Genomic DNA, 26,664 nt, shown 5'->3' on the forward strand with positions numbered 1-26,664 from the left:
GGGAGGGGGAGAGAGGGAAAAGGAACTCGTGTTCCCACTCCCACAGACAGAGCGAGAGACAGAGAGAGAGAGAAACTGAGAGCGCAGAAGAAAGGGAGGGGGAGAGAGGGAAAAGGAACTCATGTTCCCACTCCCACAGCTCTCATGATAAATCAGGCAGCTTTTTAGAGAGAATTTACAGCTGAGCCTCCTGGGAATCTGTTTCACTTCTCAAAATATGAGAAAAATTCTTCTTTTAAGGCCGATACTTGAACTGGCACCAGATGCATCCACACACACTGGCAGCCCCGTGTCTGAGCCTGTATGTGAACTGGCAACCATTTAATAGCAGTTTAGAAACATGAGACTTTGACATTTATTAATGATTTATTATTTGTCATTAATAAATGACATTTATTAATGGTGAGTGGGTGAGCAGAAGTGGGTGTAGAAATCAGGAGGGATCTGAAGAGCTGTGTAAAGCTTGTAATGCTTTGGTAACTGATGGGACTGTTTTTGAATATGAGCATCTCTGTAACTCCTACACCACAAAACAGGTTGATTTAAACAGGCTTGGTAGCAGAACACGAAAACCAGAGAATAGATGCTTCGTCAGAGCTTATGGCCCTATGAAGTACAGAGAGCTCACAAGCTCAGTAAAGGGGCTTATCCATGACAAAGTTGAGAAAACTGGCTGGAGAGAAAAGAGAGGACAGAGAAGAAAAGATCACACCACTGGCTGTGGAGATGCGAGCAGGTTTAAGACTAGAGTGCTGAACTCTGTGATGGCATAAGAAAGAAACAGGGCTTCCTATAAATTAGCGTAAAAGGAAGAGGAAAACCATCTGTGATTTATTTCAGTGATGAGTCTGAAAGTAGTGCAGATGTTTCTGGGATTCATCCAAAAGCTTCTGGTTCTGGCACGTGTCAGGTGGAATGTAAAGGGAGCTCGTTCTAAAGCAGAGTGGATCTACTCTGATTTGGGAACACGGCTTCAGAGAACATCACTGGGCTCTGTTGGTCAGTGATGTGGCAGAGTCTCTTGGCAGAAATTGGAATGAGAAGCCATAAAGCTTCATGGAAAACTTTGCCAGAAGCTACACTTTGAAATATGTTCAAAGATCAGACTCGACTGGAGGAGCTGTCACCTTTTATTAGACTGCATCTGAAAATATGTTTAAAGATAAAAGTTCCAATTATTTCAACATGAATATGTTCAACAGGCACATAAAGCATTCGAGCTGTGGGTTGCACTGTAGTAGAGATGCAGCCGTACGGGGATTGTGGGCAGATACTGATTTCTAATGTTTTTCATCCGCTTTTTAATTCTTCTACTGATACTGATGCTGATATATTATAAATTAGGAAAAGTATGTACAAACTAGGACTAGATCCACCTGAATTAGCGTTACAGAGGAATGTTATGTATTCATAGAACATAAGTGGATTAAATGATTTTTTAAATTAATTTTATTGTAGTAACCTGGTGTTGCCTGAAGTTGCTACTCTTCTGATGCACAATAAATTCGTCATCAAATATCAGTCGATTCAGTTGTTTTTTTTTTTTCTTTGAAGGGCACCAGTCATGTTATATGGCTATTTTTCCAGTATCAGAAGTTGCTGCACTATGCCAAAAAACAAAATACAAATAAACCCAATTTCCAACCAGACAGAGTATCCCAAGAGTCAAGGAGTGAAATGAGTCACCAAAAACCCTTTAGCCATGTCTGAAATGTGGAGCTATACGTTCCCTGTTTGAGTAGAGCAACCGGTGATCTGTTCTTAGGTGATCACCCACCCCTAATTCTGCAGTGATATGAAGCTGAAGTCAGATATTCACCAGGTTCTCATTCAGATGTTCCTGTTCTACCTTAAATGGTGCAGCAGTTACATTCTGGCGCTTCAGGTGTCAGAACTGCTGGACTATTTAAGGTGGAACAGGAAAGTTAGCTAGCCAGCTACCGAGACATTAGCATGCTGTTAGGGATTTTTTTTTTATGCTTGTTATAAAATGACCAAAATACACTGAAACGACATTAAACTAATATAAAACAGTGGTTATTGAAATTTGTAACAGAGAAAATTCTCAGGCTTGTGGGTTTCTTTGGTCTCTTGTGCTCCATCTCGCCGGTTTTTCTGTTTTTGTGTTTTTCTCTGTGTTTGGAGTCATGGGTCATGTAGCCTCATCACTTCACCCCACCCCTCTATCTCAACAAGAATCAGGACACCCTACCCCTAAATGAGAACATGCTAAACAGACGGCTTAAGGGCTCAGTGGTAGGGGCGAGAGGTGAAATGAGACTGGGCCTTGGTGTGAGGGGGTGATTGACAAGAACTGTACTGACCTCCAGTGAATTCAATTCTTTCCCTACATCCTAACAAGCTTTAGCAGCGTTAAATCACGTCCGCTCCTCACAGCTACAGCACCGTAACAGCACTCAGTCATATTTTAGTGTTAGTGCATTCCCAAGCAGCGGAAGTGAGAGATCGCTGCAGTTTTGATGTAGCAGGCTGTATCATCTGTATTCAGAGTCGGTAGCAATGTAATAAGAAACATTTGATTCTGAAAAGACCAAGAAACCATATAATATTTAAGTTCCCTGAGGAGGGACAGAAGAAAGGTGATGTCGAAGATCAGAGAGCTCAGCTAAAGCATCAAGGGAAAACACTCAATGGAGTTTTACTTTTGATTAAAAGATAAATTTACCCCAGTTTTATTTCAGGTACCTTTGATGACAAACATGTTATGTTATCAGCGAGCCTTGGCTTCCCCTTATTTTGGTGATTCTGTTGATAGTGTTCACAGAAAGAAAAGTTCCAGTTTAGTGTTTTTCAACCTGCTGGCATGATGTGTTTTAAAGTGCAGTACAGTTATAGAAGGTAAAAAATATAAAAATATCTATTTTACAGTGGAAGACGAATACTTGTAATACGTGCAGCAGCGTGCTGGCTGTGCTTGAGCCATGTTTCTTCTCAACACTGGCTCATAAAATGAGCTTCAGCAGCTGTTACACTCAGAGGCTACTGTCTGAAAGCAGTCTGTCCCACAAGCATGTATTAAATACCCTCATGGCCCGGATTCAGTTCATACACAATAGGATGGTTATTTATGGGTCTGGATTGAATAATTTAAATTCTTGGAGTTCGTTATGTTGGAGTTTGTTTCCGTATTTAATGTTTAGAAGCTTTGGAACCTTTTAGACCCTCCTGTGGATTCCTGACAATGACGGGCTGTTGGCTGATTCCTAAAGTATGCAGCCGTACATCTTTCCGTATTTAGTAGAAACACTGAAATAACTTGGGTCTTTAATTACGTACAAGATTTCTGTTTGCCTGTCAAAGTTATTTAACAATATGTAATTTAACTTGCACCATGAAGTTAGCAGTGGAATATGGCTGTCGATGCAGTGAACAGTATATGCACATACAAGGGATCCTCGGGTTACGACGTTGATTCATTCCTATGTCGTATCATAAACCGATTTTCGGTGTAAGTCGGAACATACGTACATACTGTACGTAAATACTGTAAGCACTTATCCTATCCTAACACCTATCCTAACACAGTACCCTGCATAATTATCAAAAAACACGTTAAGGAAATACCGTTATCACTGTCGATTTCATAGGAGCAGATCCTTTCACATGTTCAAGGATGCGATCTTTATCTTTTATAATCGTAGCGACAGTCGAACGACTAAGTCCAAGCGACCGGACAATGTTTGTCGCTGTTTCCCCCTTATCGGATCGCTTAACGATATCTAATTTCACTTCCATGGTGATGGCTTTCCTCTTCTTCGATGCACTGCCATCAGAAGAGTCTGCCTTACGCTTGGGAGCCATAATGAAGGGCAAAAGGTTAACAAAATCGGAACACACACGAGAGAGAGAACGACGAAGCAACAAGCCAAAATGGCGTACAATGCGACTGGGGTGATGCAGTCTTCCTCGGTCCACAGCCGCGTCACGGCGTATTCTTCCGCCCCGCACACGAAATTTGCGTTTACGACGCAAAACCACTTAAGTCGAAACAAGGCTTTATATAGTATATGGGAGATGTGTTGTAACCACGAAACATCGTAACTCGGGACTGACGTAACCCGAGGACCTCCTGTATTCAGTATTGTCATTATATGCTGTTACCTGTGCCTCCTCTCTGTCTTTTCATCTCAGGTTATAAATTGAGTAATTTAAATTCTTGGAGTTCATTATGTTGGTGTTTGTTTCCTTATTTAGTATTTAGAAGCTTTAGAGCCTTTTAGACACTGCTGTGGACTCATGAGCTGTGGGTAATGACAGAAAGCAAGAGATTGCCAATGCAAGCCATGGAAATGAGCTTCTTCACAGGGTGGTGGGCTACACTCTATTTGAGAGGGTGAGGAGCTTGGTCTACCGGGAGGAGCTCAGAGCTCCTCCAAATTGAGAGGACCCAGCTGAGGTGGTTCGGGCATCTGATCCGGATGCCCCCCTCCCAGTGGGGGTGTACCAGGCACAGCCTACCGGGACAAGACCCCGGGGTGGTCCTAGGACCCACTGGTGGGATTCTATCTCCAAGTTGGCCTGGGAGTGGCTTGAGGTCCCCGGGAATGAGCTGGTGGAAGCTGTGGGGACAGGGTCGTTTGGGATTTTCTGCTACCGTGACCCTATCTGGCCTAGTAATAGCGATGATAATGATGATGATGATGATGATGATGATGATAGATCTTACTGCAGATTTACTTACTGTGCTGTGTGACTCACACTGGCTGCTAAATTTCCTTCAGGATCAATAAAGTATCATATATCTATCATCTATCTATCTAAACTAGCTAAACTGTCCGTGAGAATGCTTCGCTGAAGAAAGCTCAAAAAAGATATTAAACAATTTTCTTTATCATTGCTGCTGTCTGTGCAAGCAAAAATCCAGTCGACCTCATTCTGCTCATCCTTATATGCTGTACCGTAACATCACATCAGTCTCTGGGCATCTTTGAGATGTTTATCATATATGCATAAATATATCTAATACATACAAACAGACTTAAATTTACGGTTGATTATGAAAAGCAGGCCTAAATGTAATTGTTCCTAAGGGCAGCGTTGAGAATGAGTGAAAGGTCATTCAGTTTACACCATGATTTAGTAGAACACCTCTGTGGCTTTTGCTCATCACTAAGAACGATGAAGTAAGTAGAGTATATTTGTTGCAGCCTCTCGTGATCAACTTACTGTTGAGGCCAAGAGGCAGAGGCAGCTGTGATTTAATAAGTGATTAATTATGCAGGACCAGAGAGCCTCACCTGATATACCTGACCTCAGATCTGTAGTTCATTTAAATGCAATAAATAAATAAATAAAATAATGAAAATTTTTTAAGTTTTCAGATTTTTTTTGACTGACTCTTCCGGTATAATATCAGCCAGACTGCATACGTTTCATCAGCTTGTATTTACATGTATGTTTGCAGATGCAGACAGAGGGTTTTGGCAGAAATTGCTGAATTGCAAAGCCTTGATTTGAGCCTAGATTTCTTTCTGTAAACGGCAAATTTCAACAGTACATTAGAGTGGAAGCTGTTATGTTGGTCCGTTTTTGGTCTTGGATGATGATGATATTGTGATCTCTTCCCTGCGATTTCATTTCTTTTCTCTCTATTTCATGCACAATATGACAGCTGCTCTGCCCCCAGTTTTATATGTCTTTGCTTAATTTGAGGTAGCTTTAGCTCACAGAGGACAAAGGAGGCCACATGGTAAGGCTGGAAAATGGGTTTTTATGGTACGTTTACTGTGATGCCAAACAAGCCTCATTGACTCTGGGCGCTGCAAGAAAGAACTGTGTCATCATACAAACCCTCTGCTCTCGCTTGCTCGCGCTCTCTGATGCTCACAGCAGCCTACAGTGTAAATGAGCAGCTTTTCGAGGGGAGAAAAGATGACAAGTTAATTTTTTATGGACTGGCCTGCATGTTTTTACTGTATCGCTGGGTTTGCTATGTGCACAGTTTTCCTCTCAGTTGATGGTGAAAAAGCATGTGATATAAATTTCTGTGATTTGCTGTTTCCTTCTTCTCTCTTGGTCCTGTAGGCTGTATTTTTTCATTTTCTCCCTTTTTCACATATATGTGCACAGACACACCCCTTTTTTGCAGGATGTTAGCAAATCAGATTTCCTGTCTTTCGACCAGTCATGTACAAAACAGTAAGAAAGGGCCAGAAGAGACAGAGGAGGGACCCTGCTGATTCTGTGTAACCAAGTATATTTCTTCCTTGAAAATGAACACTCTCAAAGATTTTTGCACTCTGTGAAGGTGTCACTGGCGTTTTCTCCTCTGTTTTCCTGCCATCTCCTTTATTTTTCATTGTCTCTTTAATTCTTTCTGGCTCTGATTATTCCACATAGTTTCCATTGCATGCTGTCCTCGGTCTTTATCGTGCATCAGCTCTAAATTGTGGTCATTATTATGCCAGTTAAGAAGTTCATGGATATTGAACGTGTTGTCAGTAAATCAAGATGTTACATGGCAAAGCACCATTACCCATAATGCCTACTGATGATGGTCATGCTGTTTCTCACAAAACTGGAAGGTGTTTATCATTTGAGCATCTTATTTAAAGCTGATGTTAATGACTGAGTTCTTTGATCAAAATATCAATAATAGTAAATATTGTCAACTGTAATATACAGTTAATACACACACACACACACACACACACACACACTGACACACACACACACTTCCCTAAAGCTATTAATAGAACCAAAATTGAATTGTGTTGCTCAAGTACAGCAGCTGCTGTTGCCGTAGTGACCAGGTGCATTCAGCGCAGGTGTTGTGTGCAGCGACAGTGATTGATGAAGCAGGTGTAAAGATGGCTGCTGCACCTGAAGATCCAAACGCACATCATTCAGACCAACGTCAAACAATGACTAAATTGAATATTCTTTATTTCTGCTTCATTTATTCTTTTGATTCTCTTCTTCTTCTTCTTTCGGCTGCTCCCTTTAGGGGTTGCCACAGCGGATCATCTGCCTCCACCTTGCCCTGTCCATTGCCTCCTCTACTTTCACACCAACCATCTCCATGTCCACCTTCACTACATCCATAAACCTTCTCTGAGGTCTACCTCTTCTCATTCTACCCGGCAGCTCCATCTCCAACATTCTTTGCCCAATATATCCACTATTCCTCCTCAACACATGTCTAAACCATCTCAACCTGGCCTCTCTGGCTTTATCTCCAAACTTCTCCACCTTCACTGTCCCTCTGATCTGCTCATTTCTAATCTTGTCCAGCCTTGTCACTCCCAACGAAAATCTCAGCATCTTCATCCCCACCACCTCCAGCTCAGGCTCCTGTCTTTTAGACAGAGCCACAGTCTCCAAACCATACATCATAGCAGGGCGCACTACTGTCTTGTAAACCTTCCCTTTCACTCTTGCTGCTATCCTTCTGTCACACATCAGTCCTGACATCCATCTCCACCCACTCCATCCTGCCTACACCCTCTTCCTCACCTCTTTTTTGCACTGTCCATTGCTCTGGATGGTTGACCCAAGATATTTAAAGTCCTCCACCTTTGCGACCTGCGACTGATCTGGACCTCTCGCCTTAGCCTTGCTTCAACAACTCTTTCCCACACCTTCATGGTGTGGCTCATCAACTTTATACCTCTGTAGTTACTGCAGCTCTGCACATCACCCTTCTTCTTAAAAATGGGGACCAATACACTGCTTCTCCACTCATCAAGCATCCTCTCACTCTCCAGGATTTTGTTAAACATGGTGGTTAAAAAGTCCACTACCTTCTCTCCTAAACATCTCCATACCTCCACAGGTATGTCATCTGGACCAACTGCCTTTCCATTCTTCATCCTTTTTAAAGCTGCTCTCACTTCCACCTTACTAATTCTCTGCACTTCCTGATCCACTATCTCTTCCCCCGTTGTCCTCCTCTCTCTCTCGTTTTCCTCATTCATTAGTTCTTCAAAGTACTCCTTCCATCTACTCAACACTCTCTGTTCACTCACTAGTACATTTCCCTCTCTATCCTTTATCACCCTAACCTGCTATACATCCTTTCCAGCTCTATCTCTCTGTTTAGCCACACGATACAAGTCCTTTACTCCTTCTTTACTGTCCAGCCTCTCATACAGCTCATCATAGGCCTGAGCCTTTGCCTTTGCCACCATTCTTTTCGCTATGCGACTAGCCTCACAGTACTCCTGCCTACTTCCTTCATCTCTCTGGTTATCCCACTTTTTCTTAGCTGCCTTCTTCTTCTGAATACTCTCCTGAACTTCCTCATTCCACCACCAACTTTTCTTGTCTTCTTTCCTCTGACCAGATGCAACACCCAACACATTCTTGCCAGTTTCTCTCACCACTTTAGCTGTATTTTCCCAGCTCCTCACTGCCCCCAAGGGCCTGTTGCAATTTTTCCCTGAACTGCCTGCAACCATCCTCCTCCTTCAGCTTCCACCATCTAATTTTTGGCTCTGTATTCACTCTCTTCCTCTTCTTTGTTTCTAATCTCATTCTACAGACAACCACCCTATGCTGCCTTGCTACAATCTTTACAATCTCCAATCTGCTTTAGGTGGCATCTCCTGCTAAGGATATAATTCATCTGTGTGCACCTCCCTCCACTCTTGTATGTCACTCTGTGCTCTTTCCTCTTCTGAAAATACGTGTTCACCACAGTCATTTCCATTCTCTTTGCAAAATCTACAACCATCTGACCTTCTGCATTTCTGTCTTTCACACCATACATACCCACCACCTCTTCGTCCCCTCTGTTCCCTTCACCAACATGTCCATTGAAGTCTGCACCAATCACCAATCTCTCCTCTCTAGGGACACCATCTACCACTTCATCCATCTTACTCCAAAATTCCTCTTTCTCCTCTAACTGACAACCAACCTGTGGTGCATATGAACTGACCACATTCAAAATTACACCATCAACCTCCAACTTCAGGCTCATGATCCTGTCTGACACTCTCTTTACATCCAGAACACTTTTCCCAAGCTGTTCCTTTAGGATTATCCCTACTCCATTTCTCTTCCTCTCTACACCATGATAGAACAGTTTGAAACCACCTCCAATGTTCCTGGCCTTGCTTCCTTTCCATCTGGTCTCCTGGACACACAGAATATCTACCTTCCTTCTCTCCATCATGTCTGCAACCTCTCTGCCTTTATCAGTCATTGTCCCTATGTTCAGAGTCCCTACTCTAACCTCCACACTCCTGCCTTTCCTTCTCTCTCGCTGCCTTCTAACCCGCCTTCCTCCTCTCCTCTTTGATGGTCTTCGACCTACAGTAGTCCAATTTCAACCGGCACCCTGCTGGTCAACAGCACCGGAGGTGGTCGTTGTTAACCCGGGCCTTGACCGATCCGGTATGGCAATCATATTTGTAATCCGCATGATAGTTTTGGCACAAGTTTTACGCCGGATGCCCTTCCTGACGCAACCCTCACCATTTATCCGGGCTTGGGACCGGCACCAGAAGTACACAAAGTACACCCCTAATGGCTGGTTTATTTGTTCTTTTGATTCGTTAATCATTTTTTGCAGTTTGCAGTTTTATCATCAGTGTGAGGTCATTACGTCACCCCGAGAAAAAATAACATTACATGGCAGAGCACCATTACCCATGATGCCTACTGACGATTGTCATGCTGTTTCTCACAGAACTGGAAGGTGTTTATCATTTGAGGATCTTATTTAAAGCTGACGTTAATGACAGAGTTCTTTGATCAAAACATCAATGATAGTAAATATTGTCGACTGTAATATATAGTTAATACACAAACAGACACACACACACACAAAAACACACACACTGACACACACACACTTTCCTAAAGCTATTAATAGAACCAAAAGTGAATTATGTTGCTCTAGTACAGCAGCTGCTGTTGCCATAGTGACCAGGTGCATTCAGGGCAGTGGTCGTGTGCACTAACCGTGATTGATGAAGCAGGTGTAAAGATGGCTGCAGCACCTGAAGATCCAAACGCACATCGTTCAGACCAACATCAGGCAATGACTAAATTTAATAATCTTTATTTCTGCTTTGTTTATTCTTTTGATTCGTTAGTCATTTATTGCAATTTTATCATCGGTGCAAGGTCATCATCACGTCCCCCCAAGAAAATATCCTTTCTCATGCATCTTTGGGTTAGCTTGGACATGGACAAGCTGTCGGTCAGCATGATTGGCATATGATTAATGAGATTAACCTGTATCAAGCCTTCATTAATTCGCAGTGCCAGCAGAAAGACTCAGGTCTTAACATCTCCCCTGTTGCCAATTTGGTGTGATTAGGCAAGCATTTAGCCTCAGCTCTAGTTAATGAGGTTTCCTGGGCTGCATGACCGCCAGATTTATGAGACCTGCACAACATCTCTGCATTAATCCTTCTTCAGTGGACAATTTATGGTCATGCATCACTGTTGATTTGACTGACCACTCCTAGGTATCTGCACACCATGGCGAGTTAAATAGGGAATAGACAGTAATGAATGAAAACATGGATGAATTGGGTGTTTGTCTTTTCAAAATGCTGTAAAAGCTTGAAATATCTGAGTTATAGTAATTAGATTATTGTTGCTCTGTATAGCTGAACAGACTCATGAATGCACTTCATATCCTCCACAAAAAGAGAGCCAGATTTACTGTCAGGAAAAATAACCCCTTTAAGCAGGAAAATCTAGTGGAGGACAGAGACCCTTGTTTTCTTCATCTACTTGACTGAGCCTTTTTAGTGCCCTACTTTCTTCATCCTCTGTCTCTTCCCATCATTGTGTCCTGCTTTAGCTCCTTGTTTCCCCTTTTACCATTTTAATGTCATGTTAAATTTACTTTTCCATCACCCCCCACCTTCCCGTTCCTACTTCATTGGTTGTGAACTTGCAAGCTTGATTTGTTGAGAATGTACAAAATTACCAAAAGCTTAAAGCTCAGTGTTTTTATTTATGTGTTTCAGTAAGAACAAGTTTCTACACAGGATTTCTGCATTTTTACAGCAAGAGATCTGCGTAACTGTGTTCACAAGTCCTCATGACTGATTCCTGATTTCTGCTCAGTAGGCCTGCTTGGAGAGATGGGATGAAAAGGTGACTTGTCACATTAGCATCCAATTATGCTTCTGTCAAATAAGCAAGCTTTGCTCTAAAATGTCTGTTTCTGTGCCTGAATCATTAGCAAACCCTTCATTTTGTTCCTGCTTGGAGTGCAAGCATCATGCAGTCAACCTAAACGACCTGCTGCAGATCTGCCCAAACAAATGGGAGAACATGACTCCCCAGTTGTGCTCATGCCTGATGCATATTTACTCAAGAGACTTAAAGCTGTTATTGCAGCAAAATGTGGCTCTACCACATGTTATTGTGGGGGTTGAATGTAACGTAATACTTTGTACACTTACTTGTTATACTTAATGTAGCAAATAAAAGTGAACATCAAAGCTCTTCTCTGATCACCAATGTTCTGAGGTTGCTGTCACCATTATGTTTCCATCATTTAATGCCTCTGTTGGTCACGTACCATCACTTTACATCAACTCTGCAATCAGTCACAGAGAGAACCTTTTCAATAGAAACAGGCGACATGGCTTTACGCTGCTCAGCTGTTTCTGCAGCTGTTTTAGTGTGAGGTAGGTGAGTGAAGTTATCTACGCCCAGCTTTGTGTCGGGGAAAAAAACAAACATTTTCTCAGAAACTATGAATACGATTTACATCCATTGAAACAGGACTGATTACACACAGAACATAATTAAGTGGTTTTAATCCCACAAGCAGGGAAATTTCACCTCCACATTTAACCCATTTGTATATATATATATATTGTATAAATATATCTCAGTGTGTGCTGATGTCCTCATATAGGCTAAAAAATATAATGTAAACGAAAACTCAGACTCACTCTGCTCTGCTTTAAGCTGTAGCTCAGGTATAGCTGCTTTTCTCACATCTCAGGCAAGAAACTTTCCGCAAAGTAAAATCATGTCTTATAAAAGTGTCTCTCAACATTTGACTTTTACCAGTCACTTCTCATTCGTCAGCTTCTTGTTTGAGTTTTCCAGTTCCACCTTAAATAGTGCCTGATGTGCCAGAATATAGCTAATTATGTAGGTAATTGTTGCACCATTTACGGTTGAATGGGAAGATTTGAATGAAAAACGAGACTTCAGCTTCTCAACATTTTAGTTTTTCAGTTTCTAGTTGCAGATTAAACATATCAGGAAACCAGCTGGAATGACTATAAACACACAAGTCCATTCGTCTCCAAATTATTGATGTCCGTCTTTGCTTTTTCGTTAGCTGCTAGCTTGGTGAGATTGTTATGTTGCTATGGTGACCAGCAGTCTGCGCTGATCTTCAGGGTTAAAGGGTGAATCAGCAGTTCTACATTAACTCCAGCGTTTAAGACCATTTACTGTTAAACTGAGTTGAATGATCAGCAGAACTTTATTTTCCTGTAAAGGAGGATTATTTTATTATTACCTACTAATCTAATTCTGCTGTGGAGCTGCAACAGGACAGTAAAAGAGCTGCATGTTGCCAACCCCTGGCCTTGTGGAGGGAGATGTGTTGTTTATTAAGCCTTTTTTTATTATTTTTCTCTCTGGTTAATGTAGTTATAGTGAAATGGCTGCTTAGTAGGCAACCTAGTCTAGTTGGTGGTTGTCAGGCTCACTATAGTGATGTCTCTAATTGGAGCCTAGAACTTTTCCTCAAAACAAAATGTGTTCCTTTGACCTCTGTTCCTTTCTTTGTGTCCCTACCTTTCAGTGTCCCTGACTTATAGCAGGGGTCTGTGGTACCCTTCACAGGAATGTGATGTATAGCCTGCTGGTACTTTTGCTGCTGGTCAAACGGAGGATCGTCCACCAGCTGTACATCACTGAAATCTGTCTTGCAGCTCCGTTTTCACACAGTCTCTACAGGAAATTTATGCAAGACATACAGGAGCCCAGAGGGGCTGTAGCTGTTGTTTCACTGTTTGAGAAGTTTTTGGCCAGGCTAAATTTTAGTGGCTAGTAAAGCAGAACTGCAAGACTTTAATTTCCCATAGTGATGACTACGGGGTGCGATGACAAGCTTAAAAAGTTTTGTGGAGAAAGGAATGGGGTAATATTTCTTCAGAATATTTTAGGGCTGCCTTCATAGTGGAGTCTCTAACAATGCAGTAGTCACAAATGACCACTGCCTTTGTTAAAGCTCATCATTTGACATCAGTGTTAGTTTGGTTGTACAGAGAGTTGGTGGCTAACATTTATCAAATATTTGTTTTTTTTTATATGGAGTCAGAAAGATTCTGGCTAGTTAGCTAATATTTTAGAAAAGACTGCTGTCTGCTTGACTGCTATGACAGTTCTGTGACAACTGCCTTTGACCAATCAATGATGTGTGTAATTTCTAGCTATTTTTATAATTTTATAGCTGTACTGTACCCTACTGCCCAATACCATCAGAGACTAGGGGCATCATGACATGTATGCTAATATGTCATTTTTCAATATCAAAGTTGAGAGACGATACACACTGTGAGTCACATACAGTTAGATTTCATGCTATAAATGCATGATACAGTAATTGTGTTTAACACAGTCAAGGATATTTCTAAAACTGATAACGACAGTTGTTATAGAACTCTGGCTGTGTTTACATGCAAAGATGTTTGCCAATCCGAGTGAATACAATCCGATTACAGATTCAGACTGAGGTGTTTATATGCGTGGAGAACCACTTAGAGTAAATGTTTCTATGACAACTAGCATCATATGAGGTCCAGTCAGAGTGAGATGAGCAGCAGTGAGCAGTGCTTGTGGTTTTAACTGCTTTAAAATGACGTCAGACTCGTCCTTCACATGTCCTTATTAAAGAAGGCAGAGAGGAAGACGTTGTGTTCTGAGACACATAAACTGGACGTCTGTCCCACCACCGTCTTTTAAAGATCACAGCATAAACTTCGTCTCCTCTGCAGACCAGTTTCTGCTCCGCCTTGTCGAACGGTATAAACTCGCACTATGACGCGATGTACAAGCAGAATGGACTTAGACTTTCCGATAGGGAATGTAATCAGATACAGATGTTTACACGGATATTATTCTTCTATTTAACGGGTTATTAGGATTACCAACCTGGATCAGCCGGATAGAAACTGTATTACGAGTTACGGACTAGGCTGTTCCGATTGGGGTGTTTATGTGGACATATTCTATTCTGATTCAGCTATTAGTTGGATTATTAACAGATTATTAGGCTGCATGTAAATGTGGCTTCTGCTGCGCAGCTCTCTGAGCTGGAACTGATTTGCTTGGACATCCTTGGGTGAAGCTGTTAGCTTCTTTGCCAGCTTCTTACCTGAATTTTACATTCCACCTTAACTGGCGCAGCAGTTACACTCGGAAGATAAGTCCATTAAGAAGCCCACTATAGCTTTGTTTACCTTGGGTGGTTGATTAGCCAAGCAGTTTGAAACGGTGAGTTGAGAAAACAAGCTTCAGCTGGAAGAAGTTTCTACTGTAGCAAATTGTGCTAATACCTCAACTATGCTAACCTGTTTGAGAAAAGCTATGAAGACTCTGGCATCTCAGTGTTCAGAGAGAGGAGAAAGTGCTCAGCAGAAGAGTCTCGGCAGGTGCGGTGTCTAAAAAAGAAATAACTTGGAGGCTTATAGCTTCAAATAGCTGACTGGGTGTAGATTCCACCTCTATTCAGTTGTAGGTTTCGCAGTGTGCTGGGAGTGAATGGGCCACATTTCATACAGAAACATAGGATCAGACTGTAAACTAACTTCTAATGCTCAATTTTTTTTAGTTTTGTGATGTAGGTTTGTAGTCCACACATTTTTTGTTTACTTTTGTTTTTATGAGCTGTAACAGCGAACATGGTTACATTGTGACAGCCTATTACTTCTATGCCATGATGTCACAATGTTGTAATTCCTGTAAGAGTTATGATAATGTTATGACAACACTGTGACAGTGTAGAGGCATCGTTGTCAATACGCTGTCAGGACCTCCTAGAATCCTTATTACTTCCATTATATTGTGTTTGGAACTTCATGGAATTTTGCTAAGTTGGCAGCAGGTAGTCATAATCCTGTATGGCAACATTACTGTGTAATGAAGTCATGATAGTGTTGCGATTGTATTTATTGTCTTCTAAAAATGACTTGTTCCACCTCATGCTGCTTCAGTATGTAATAAAGATGGACGGCGTATCAGGGCTGCTTGAGCGTATCGACTAACATTAACAATAAAAAGGAAACTCGTTAAAACTGATTGCAAGACAAATATAATTACTTTTGTGTGTCTTAAAGCCACTGATGGTCTTTTTTTTTTGTTTTTATTATCCAACTTGATTCATTATGAAGCTGGAAAGTACTGGTGATCTCATCAAGTATTATTCAGTTAGTGTTGGCCATCAACTATTTATAGCTGGATCACATTCAATCCTCAGCAACACTGCTGTGCCTGGTTGTTACACACAACACTGGGTTGTGTGTAACAACCCAGTGTTACACACAAAAATCAGAGAAAGAGACCTTTTAGCATTTCAAGTGGTCCCAGGGTCTCTGAAGCTACCCATAACAGGTTGGACATGCATTAAAATCTCATAGCCACTCTGTTAGTTTTAGGAATAGAGCTCACATTTCTGTGACTTTTGTTTGTCTTTGTTTAAATTTGCTTTTATATTTATTTAAGCAGTAGAACACAGAGGGAGTGAGTTATCATGAAATAACATCACGGATGTGATTTGGTCACCATAGATCATCACAGCTGTGATGTTATTGGTGATAACAAACTCCTCAAGTGCTCTACTGCTTTTATACTCCAGCTCCTTACACTAAATTCTGAAACTGTCATCACCACTGAGCAGCTTTTCTGTTTTTTATTTGGTCAGTTTTATGACTCAGTCTAATTTGGTCAGACTGAAGATCAGACACGTCTGGCGAATGGTATTGGGTTAATTTCTGGCTGATTCCAGGTTGTTTAGCTGTTCTTCTGTCACAGCTGCTGAATGAAGAGCTGCTCAGTGGTGACGACAGTTTGGGAATTTAGTGTTGTCTCATCTTCAGAGTCGGACCAAATTGGCTGTTGGTCAAATGTGATCTTAAAAGTGTCCGTTTTCTGTTTGTGGCAAAGTAAGAAGTAAAAATGTTCAAGTGACTTGAGCGAGTCCTACAGCTGTCAAAGTTGTTGCTAGGCAATGGTGTCTCAGCGGAGTGATACAGTGTGAAAAACCTGTGATGGTGAAACCGGTGAAATAACAGCAATTAGAACACTTCTCAACCAATCAGCTCGTGTGTCCGGAATTAGCTGTTGTATAATTTTGAATATGTCTGAATCAACAACACACTGACAACATTAATATAAAAAACCTATTGTATGTATCTGTGACCTGCAATATCAGACCACAACCTGGTCTGGTTCAAAGATAAGCACGTCTGAAGTCATATTTAAATGGAAGTCCTAAAGCAGAGGAGCGACACGTCGCTTTCATCTAAATCATCTTTTGCGGAAGGAAGGATGATCTTTTTCACTTTCTTAGTCTGCGGTCAGAAACCACAAGTGCAACATGCTGACAGACTTCCTCCCTTCTCTCAGGCAAATCTCATTTACAAACCGCAGAGAGAGCAGGATGATGCCGAGGTGTACTTTCAGTCTACAAAGGGAACAAAGCATCGCTAGCGTAGATGAATTTATAATGCATTTAAATTGACAGTCAAAATGCATCAAATAGTCTCAAAATGGAGTGATTTGGGTTGTTTCCTGATCTTTCTGAGAGGAAATGTCTTTGTTTACACTTGAACATTGTTGGATTACAGTGTGATTCTGTCTTTGAATCCAGCTTTTCTTCGTGTTCTTCGACAGAACTTGGCTGTGATTTGACAGATGAGGCCTGAGGGCCACTGACTATTGGCTTTATGTCAAACCCTCCAGTGTTTCAATGTGAAGTGAAACACAACAATCAAAGCTGTTTAGTGCCCACTGCATTGTGGGAATAACATAATTTCAAATGATTGGTCAGCTGGTAGATGAATGCCGGCCCTACCAGATGGATGTGGATATGCTTCTTCGTGGACAGAGCTACATCGAAGAGGACTGTTGAGTTGATGTAGACTGGTGGAGCCATGTTGCTTCCTTGAGAAATGCAGAGAGAGATGTGAGGTATCCAATCCTGTGCAAGCTAGTTAAAGCTCTTCTGTCCATTTTCACAGGCCTCTTGGTGGAGGGGTCATTCAATTTGATGGATGATATCCTTGAAGATGACAGGTGCTTGAATGCATGAATGTGGAAACTTATGAGAGCCTTGCCGTGATCAAGTCCACGCTTAAAGCCAGAGACTGGACAGCCTCAACTATGACCATTGACCAGCCTTTGAGGCGATCCTGCCTTTCATCATTCCAAAACTACCTGTTACATTTACAGAAAAAGAAAGAGAATGAACAGGCACTAAAGCAGAAGAGGCTCAGTGAGGCAGCAAGGATGCAGTCCTCAAAGAAGGCAAACAAACTGGTTCAACAGGCCAGAAAAATCAAAAGGCAAGCAAAATCCTCCTCTGTTCCAATCTCCACCTCATCTGCACAAGCCACCACCTCCTCTGGTCAGCAGGCCCTGAAAAGGAAATGGCCACCCAAACCCTCCTCTATTCCAGTCTCCACCTCATCTGCACAAGCCAACACCTCCTCTGGTCAACAGGCCCTGAAAAAGAAATGTCCACCCAAACCCTCCTCTGTTCCAGTCTCCACCTCATCTGCACAAGCCACCACCTCCTCTGGTCAACAGGCCAGAACACTAGCCAAATCCTCATCTTCTCCAGCTGCCACCTCCACCAGCTCTGGACAAGTCAGTTGCCCTCCATTTGCCACAGCGTCCTCCTCACCAGATAGATCCTCAGCATCAGCTGCCACTACCTCTGCACCAACATGTTTTTTCCCACTCTTTTATGGCCAATCCAAAGGGTCATCTACACAGTCACCCAACATGTTAAAAGGGAAAGGCTCTGCTAACCCAAAATCCTGTCCAAAAAGGAAGAAATAATGGGAGGGGAAAGACATTTTCTGCAGTAAACTTGCTTATACTTTATTTATGTCTCATTGTTTTGCAGTTCTTGAAGCACTTTAATTTTCATTGAAACACTTTAAATTATTGCCATTGTTAATGGAACTGAATAGTAATTTTAGGGCTGTAGTATTATTTATGAGTTTGTTGCATTGTTTCAAAATATTTAAAATAAATGGTGCATAGTTTGCTATTATATTTTTAAAAGAAATGAATGTGTCCTTGTTCATGTAATTTAGTCAATGGTTAGGCTACTAATCAATTCCTAGTTTACTTTGGAGTATTGTTATTGCCACCTGCTGACTGTTCTTGGTATGGCTGTAGTATCTGTAGTCTCCTATGCTATAGAAGCAATAAGGTATGTGACTAGTTAAAGACAGGTATGGATTCCTGAACAGGCCTGCTAGTCCCAAGAGTTCTGGTAATCTGCACTAGCTTCTGAAATATAGGCTTATATTGGGTTTGTTTATCTCATGTCTGAATGTTGTTCATGTATTTCAACAAAATTCAACACAATCTATCATTGAAGGGACTAATTCAAAAGCAAAAATTCTTTGACAGACATGAAGATCAGGGTTATACATGGACATATATCTGCGCCCAAGTGTGTCGCATACATAGCACCCCCACCCTGCTCACCTCCCGAGCAGAGAAAAAAAGTTCAGGCTCAGGAATTTTTCCCACTATCACCCCTGAAACCGCCGCGGTGTCGATTTCTCCGTAGACGATGATCAGCAGCTCAGAATCGAGTAGCTTTGTACAAAATAAATTACCAGTGATGGGATGTTTTTAGGGCTGGTCTGAACAGTGTTTGATAGGCTTTAAACAGTCCTCTGTGTTTCATAACATGTATATAAATACTCAAAACCATGCGCTTCTATTTTAAACAGTGTTTCTGTTCACACCAGCTGTGCTACACATGCGTCACACTTGTGAAGTATGTCATAGATTGAAGTGTAAGTTTCACAGAAATCCAGTCATTTCACACACTCTTCATTTCTACATCCTTCTAAACAATTTAAAATAATTTATTATGGCGATGATGGTGATAGTGATGGTGATGGTGTAGTTACAGAGCAGCAGCTATGCTGTGCTGACAGTTTGGAGGCGACTCTTCTGTGATACAGCAATAAAATCTGCTGCCAAGTTTTAAATGTTGTATTTAAAAAAAGAAGAAATGTAGATGTAGAAGAACAGTAGAACGTATTCCCTCCTGAAATTAGTACATGGTGGAGCTAAATCACAGAGGCATTGTGGATTTAGATGGTCACTATACTTTTTTTTAAACTGAATATTCTTCTGTTTATTTAATCTGTCAGACAGTTTAAGGTGCTCCCACGTGTGATTTTCTTACTGAGACATATTTCCTTTTTGAACCTCAGCAGACATGGGAAGTTTGAGACGTGCGAGGTAGTTTGTTGTACTCTGAGGCGAGGTAACATGGACACCTGGCATGGATTTATGATGGATTCTAAACTAAGATGGCTATCATTTATTTATTTATTTATTTTTAATATGTTCCATACATTACCAATAACGCTTCTCTCTAAAGGCCTTTGCTGATTAAATTTATTCTGGGCCACAAATTTTGTGGCTTAAACAAGACAATGCTTCCAAATACTTAACTGAGGAATGAAAACCAAAGAAAGAAACAAATCAAACAAATTATTCAGGGCCAAATCTGGGTCTTTCTAATTTAGAGCTTCAAAGCATGTTCAGATTTTTTTCACGGAGAAACACGAATCCAGATTTTCCTCATATTTAGCTCTCATTGTTCACTATACTAGGCATCACTCATGTATGAAGGAGCTCAGAACAGTTTATGCTGAAAAGCCAAGCACAGTATTAAAGTTATGATTACACAAGTCCTCACCTCTTTTAAACTGTCTGTGCTCTGTTTTGTTCATTTGTCCTGCGTGTTTTTTTATAATCTTTTTGTTCGGCTTTTTTTTGGAACAGAGTTTGAAGCTTGTTTTGTCTAGAGCCGATTACGCCCGTCTCTCTGTCAATTTCGATCGGTTTTGCCATCCATTACAGTGAACCTCCAGATGTTTTCTGAGAAAAAGAATATGATGTCAATCTGTGTGGCAGTAGTGGTGGGTGCGTCTAACGGAGAATGGCAAATTTATGGTTTGAGCTCTCCGGTTGGGGGTACATGGGAACAGTGTTTAGGGAAGGCAGCTGTGGTTGGCTGGACAGTGGGGGGCTGCAAGTAGTGACCCCATCATGTGGAAAATTGTGTTACTCATTGCTTTAGTCAATCATCATTTTGCTGTCCAACCATTTGACCAATTTTTTGTAAGTTTCAGTGATTTTTTTAAAAATAAACACACGTTTACTTCAGGTAATGCACTTCATTGGCTGTGTTTACATGCAAAACATTTACCAATCCAACTGAACACATTCTGATTACAGATTAAGACTGAGGCGTTTATTCTCACTTCTATCAATCTGATAGAAAATCTTTGTTTACATGCTCACAACAAGTAATCCTATCCAAAATGAGTGGAACTACTTAGTGTAGACGTTCCCATGACAGCGAACATCACGTGAGCAGCAGTGAGCAGTGCTTGTGTTTTTAACTGCTTTAAAATTGTCAGACTCAGGAACACGTCCTTCACATGTCCTTATTAAAGAAGGCCAAGAAGAAGACGTGTTCTGAGACACATAAGCTGGACGTCTGTCCCACTGCTGTCTTTTAAAGCTCAGAGCATGAACTTCGTCTCCTCTGCAGACCAGTTTCTGCTCCGCCAAGCAGAACGGACTTAAACTTTCTGATAGGGAATGTAATCAGATACAGGCATTTACACAAATATTATTCTTCTATTTAAAAGATTATTTACAGGATTACCCACCTCATTCAATCAGATAGAGATTGTATTCCAAATGGCGTGGAATAGTGTATTCTGATTGAGATGTTTACATGGACATATTGTATTCTGATTTGAGTTATTAGTCAGATTATTAACGGATTAGGCTGCATGTAAAAATGGCTATTGTGTCAAGTATATTTTTGACTGCACAGTTCTGTACATGTCTGAAAACGATCAAGACATCAAGTTTTGCTCTGTGTTTGAAGTGATAACCCAACTGTTATTTTTCCTATGCTAAGAAAAACTGAAGGCAAGTTTCCATCGTGACTTTAAGCTTAGGGTTTTTGCTTCATCTTCAGTTTAGTCCCATTCATTTTATGGAGCACTTGTGTGGTGTTTCTTTACCTTCTTTCTTCACCCCTTTCTCTCCTGAGTCCTCTCTCCTTTCTAGGCCTGAAGCTTTCAAAATTTTCATTTTCGAATGTTCTGTATTGAAAACTGGAATATAAGAACAACAAAAGCTCACTAAATGTTTCACTGTAATAGGTGAAACAGCAGAGGAAGCTGCATCTTTTTAACCATTGACTTAAAAAAAAATAAACTTAAGCTTTATTTGACCAGGGGAGTGGTCAAGTTTCTGACGCTGAAACCTGCTGAAACGTGCTGTATCCTGGACCTCGCTCATCTTCGGCCATACTGGCTGTACCACCCTGTGCAGTCTGAATTAGTTTCTTACAGCTCTGAGCAGCTCACCGGCCTCCTTGGTAATAAATCTTTTTTTTTTTTTTTTTTTTGTAATTATTAAATGTATCACATGTTTGTGGCAGCTCTGCTTCTTACAGTTCCTCTCTAATGATTCTTTCAGCTTTGGTGGCATTGTTAGAGTTGATCTTGTAATCAGTAAATCTTGTAAGCTGTTGCTATTTCACTGCACTTGCTGCTCAGAAAGTTCTTTGTTATACAAGAAGAGCAACGCTTGGTTCCTTAATGCCGGAATCAGACTACAAAATATTTTATCTTTCACGTTGGTCACTCGGTCAGATTAGGCAATGCTTTTGCCATGAATTCATGCCATGTTTTGGTTGAGAATACGGGACGGCAGGGAGGCGGACGCAAGCGCAGGAAACCCGTGAGAAAGAGTGTTAAATAAATGTTTTGAAGCTTGAAGTTCGCCGTGTTTACATATGTGCATCGGAGAGCTCGGCCATCCTATCGGTTAACGTTGAGGAGCAAGTCGTCAAACTTCCAAAAATCTGACATGTGAGACATTTCATTGGGGTGTCTTGGGATGTGCTGAAGTCAGGCTGTGCTTGTCTGATCCCAGCATGAAGAATGTTTTAATTGGTTGTTCTCTTAGGACCTTTAAAAACACATCTAATGAGTCATTAGAATTGATTCCATGCATCTCGTAAGCTGCTCCTATTTCATTGCTGCATTGGTTTCAGTGTCTGGTTCTTTTAAAAAAAAACTTTGAAAAAGTTTAAAGAACCTCCACATAATGTAAAGGTTCTGTAAGAGTGAACAAACACTGCCCTAAAAAGAGACCACAGCTCCTCTCAGAAAACGAGCTGTGTGGTTTGGAGAGAAGCATCTGATCCCAGAGCCCTGATTTAGCGTCCTGTCGACCCACTGTGTGTGTGTGTGTGTGTGTGTGTGTGTGTGTGTGTGTGTGTGTGTGTGTGTGTGTGTGTGTGTGAGAACCTGATAGCCTGGATGGAATAGAATTCATACCCTTTGTCAAGTTGGATGAATCTGATTGCTGTAGATTTGCAGTTGTCAGTTCGCCCTCCATCTAAAAGGGTAATAAAACGGGCATTTTGATATGAGTGGTGTTTTATGGAATGGCTTTGTTTGAGCTTCCTGCACTGCTGCTTTCTGTGTGTAACAGTTTCCAAAGCCACAGGCTCCGCCCTGGAACTTCCTCTGGGCTCCAGCAGCTCCTCAAGGTGGGGGGCTGGGGAAGGGGAGCCTAGCAGAGCCCTGGGATGTTCGTGCCATTCTGTATGAATAGAAACGGTACCGTTGGATTAGATCCAGGAGTTTCTGCCTCTTTCCTTACATTTATTTAGTATCACCATTTCATTGAAATGTATATTAAAAGAAAGATATTTTTTGAGGGGTATCTCTGAACTGGCTGCCAGCACATGTCTACAGTTTGAGTACCCGTCTCTAACCTCATTCCAAGGCACATTTTTTGGTGGTTCAGACACATTACCTGCTCAGTTATCCTGTGGGTTACTTTTAAGAGCCTCTCCTAACAAAACCTCCCAAATCCTTCACATAAGAGCTAGTTTTCTGTGAATGTGTCATCACGGACACGCGCGGATACATGAATCCAGCTATCAGAAAAGCATCTCATTTTCTATGATGCAGTTTCCCACCAGCTGAGCAAGGTTAAATGTGCTCTCTTAGAAACTTAATAGGCTGGGAAATTGTATTAAACTATTGGATCTATTGACCTGCAAATTGAGCTGTTAAACACATTTACCATTGGTTTACATTTGAATCCTTAAAAAGCTTGAGTGGTTCAGCATGGTCTCTTTTCTTAGTGTTTGTGTGTTGTCTAGAAGACATTTGAGAAATTATCAGAGCTGAGAATATTTCAAACCTCAAGCTCTGAGAGTTATAAAAAACTCAAAAAAGGAACCCAATCCACTGAATAGCAGTGTGATAAACCCTTCACATGAGAGCTAGCTGTGAATGCCATGGTGTCCTATACACATTCTTGTGTAAATGGATAATTAGTATGTAAAATTTCACCAAAGTGAACCCAGGATCCAGTTTTCTATGAGTCTGTAGTCCCGTGTTCCAGCACTGCACCAAGTATTTAAGGTTAAATGTGCTGCTTCTTAGAAACTTAAATTGCAAGGAAATAGTTTTGAACTGTTAATCCAGCATACAAAGTGAGCCATTATATACATTTACCATTAGTGTAATTTCAAACCCTTAGAAAAGCTCAAACATTTGAGTGTTTTTTTTTCTTAATGCTTGTGGAGCTGAAGCAGCGCCTACACTGTGGTGTTATCTAGTGATCATTTGGTGAGTTGTCATAGCACAAAGTCTTGTTAACCTCACACTCTTTTGAAGATGACCTGTCTTATCACATCATTTGGTTTGGGCCATAGACTGAAGTCTTTAAAAGATGGTTGAAAATAGATGTAGTGAGCTACCAACTGCATTATATAAGCCTGCAGAGTGTTTGCTCGCTTTCACACACGCTGCTTCTGAGAGACGTGAGTGATGCGGCTGGGTAAATTCTGCAGCAAGTCGGCCATTCATGCACACTTTTTTTTGCAAATATGCACATAAAACAATCAATTCCTTCACTATAAAATATAATTTCTGAAAGAGCTTCATACATTTATTCACCCTCAACTGTGACTTGTGATTGGGCAACCGTTTCCAGCCTGGCAGACCTCCTAGAAAATGTACATGCAGCATGAAATGCTTAGCTACTATTTCAATTGATAATGGCTATGAACATTTTCTTCACCTTTAAGTTAATTTTAATTTGTTTTGATTGATTATTTCACTGTATTTTGCTGAATGATTCTTCCAGGACATGAGAGAAAAGGGCTACCTGCCTACTCTCGAAATACTGTGCCGTTACAGTGTTGCATCTGGGATGATTTGCAAGACATTCACGTCTCAGACGATACACAGAGATAGTTTGTGTAAAAGAGGGCTTAGATATGAGAACATGGTGGGTAAGGACCTGTGTGGTGTGAGGCAGTAATGATTAGGCCCTGCAGTCAAAACTTCTATCTTACTTCATGACTGTTCTAGAACATGGTGAAGTGAGCCAAACGGTACAGAACATCTTTTTGTTCTTTATGATTTGCTCATTTTCCACATAGTTCTATGTGCACCTGCACAAATTCTAAACCGTGTTTCTTATTTTCCTGCAGGAAAGCATGTTGCCTTCCAGATTGGATCCAATAGCCTGTTAGTTCTTCTCTGCCTGGACTAATCATCGGCTCAGTCATGAATCACACGCCCAGCCCCCACATGGCCGAAGCCGCCAAGTCTGGGGCGGGCCTGCTCTGTGGTCTGGGTCTGGGACCGGACCGGGTACGCTCCCCCGATAGCCTGACCCACACCCCTAGCCCCACGGGTGGCACACCCAGCTCCAGCCCCCCATTGCTGCTGTCTCCAGGGCTGGGCTGTGAGGGCACTGGTGGTGACTGGGAGAGTCGTGAGGAGCTTCGTCTGCGCGAGCTGGAAGAGGCTCGGGCACGGGCCGCTCAGATGGAGAAGACCATGCGCTGGTGGTCGGACTGTACAGCCAACTGGAGGGAGAAGTGGAGTAAAGTCCGTGCTGAGAGGAACCGGGCGCGGGATGAGGTCAGGCAGCTGCGGCAGCGTCTAGACGCCCTTACGAAGGAACTGACTGGGGTGCGCCGTGAACGGCAGGAACTGGTGGCTGAAAATGAGCAGCTTCGTCTCGAGGCCCAAAGGCTCCAGGCTGATCAGAGGTCCCCATCCAACACCCCTATCTCTGCACCACTGTCCAACTCCTCCACAGCCTCTTCCCCCTCGAACCAGCCAGCTGGCTCGGACAGTAAACAGCATAGCCAGGAAGATGAGAGGGTGGGAGAGGGTCCAGGCTCCCCAGAGCCGGAACCTGTCAGGGATGTGGGAAATGAGAAACCAGAAAGGCAAAAGGTGAGTCCAACAACCGAAGAAGCAGAGGTTCTGAGTTCTTTTTGGATAAGATTTATAAAGCTTGGTATGGTCCAGCATTTGTTGGACATCTGCTCTTCCAGTGTTTCTCTCAAAATCAAGAGTGTTGAAAAAGAGTTTTGTCCCCCTTTGCTGCAGCAGCAGCCTCTACTGCTTTGGAAAAGCTTTTGGAACATTGCTGTGAAGACTTGATTGAGTTTAGCCACAAAAGTGTTAGTGAGGTCAGGTAAAAGTTGGATGATTATTTCTTTATAACGCATCCAGAGGTATTTGATGGACACTCCAAAGACCTCCTTTCCACTGCTCCTTAGCCCAGTGCTGGGGGCTTTCTACCCCTCTAGCCCACACTTGGCAAGAGGCATGATGAGATATGAAGTTTGTAAAGGCTGTGTGTGTATTTGTGTTGATTGTTAACTAATAACAAGGTGTGTCCACAAACCTGGAGACATATATTGTTATCCTAATGCCAAAGGTTTGTATGAGTTCTGTAGATGGTTTTATATTATAATCATGATGTTGGTTGAATATTTTCTTGATTCAGCCTTAAATACACTGCTCAAAAAAATAACTCAAATAACACATCCTAGATCTGAATGAATGAAATATTCTCATTGAATACTTTGTTCTGTACAAAGTTGAATGTGCTGACAACAAAATCACACAAAAATCATCAATGGAAATCAAATTTATTAACCAATGGAGGCCTGGATTTGGAGTCACACACAAAATTAAAGTGGAAAAACACACTACATGCTGATGTAATTTTGATGTAATGTCCTGAAAACAAGTCAAAATGAGGCTCAGTATTGTGTGTGGCCTCCACGTGCCTGTATGACCTCCATACAATGCCTGGGCATGATCCTGATGGGATCTCCTGAGGGATCTCCTCCCAAACCTGGACTAAAGCATCCGCCAACTCCTGGACAGTCTGTGGTGCATTGTGGTGTTGGTGGATGGAGCGAGACATGATGTCCCAGATGTGCTCAATCGGATTCAGGTTTGGGGAACGGGCGGGCCAGTCCATAGCTTCAATGCCTTCATCTTGCAGGAACTGCTGACACACTCCAGCCACATGAGGTCTAGCACTGTCCTGCATTAGGAGGAACCCAGGGCCAACCGCACCAGT

At 41.8% G+C, this 26,664-nt stretch overlaps 1 protein-coding gene across 1 annotated transcript in view; it reads left to right on the forward strand.

The window, feature by feature from the left end:
* Positions 1 to 26,664, forward strand: part of ccdc102a (coiled-coil domain containing 102A) — a 120,649-nt gene that overhangs the window by 28,723 nt on the left and 65,262 nt on the right. Inside the window, exon 2 of the mRNA XM_017696500.2 lies at positions 24,764 to 25,520. Within this exon, the coding sequence (XP_017551989.1) occupies positions 24,840 to 25,520 (681 nt within the window). The 5' untranslated portion in view covers positions 24,764 to 24,839. The remainder of the gene's footprint in view (positions 1 to 24,763; positions 25,521 to 26,664) is intronic.

Source organism: Pygocentrus nattereri, chromosome 15, assembly GCF_015220715.1.
Source record: "Pygocentrus nattereri isolate fPygNat1 chromosome 15, fPygNat1.pri, whole genome shotgun sequence".
In the NCBI taxonomy this organism is placed as follows: Eukaryota; Metazoa; Chordata; class Actinopteri; order Characiformes; family Serrasalmidae; genus Pygocentrus; species Pygocentrus nattereri.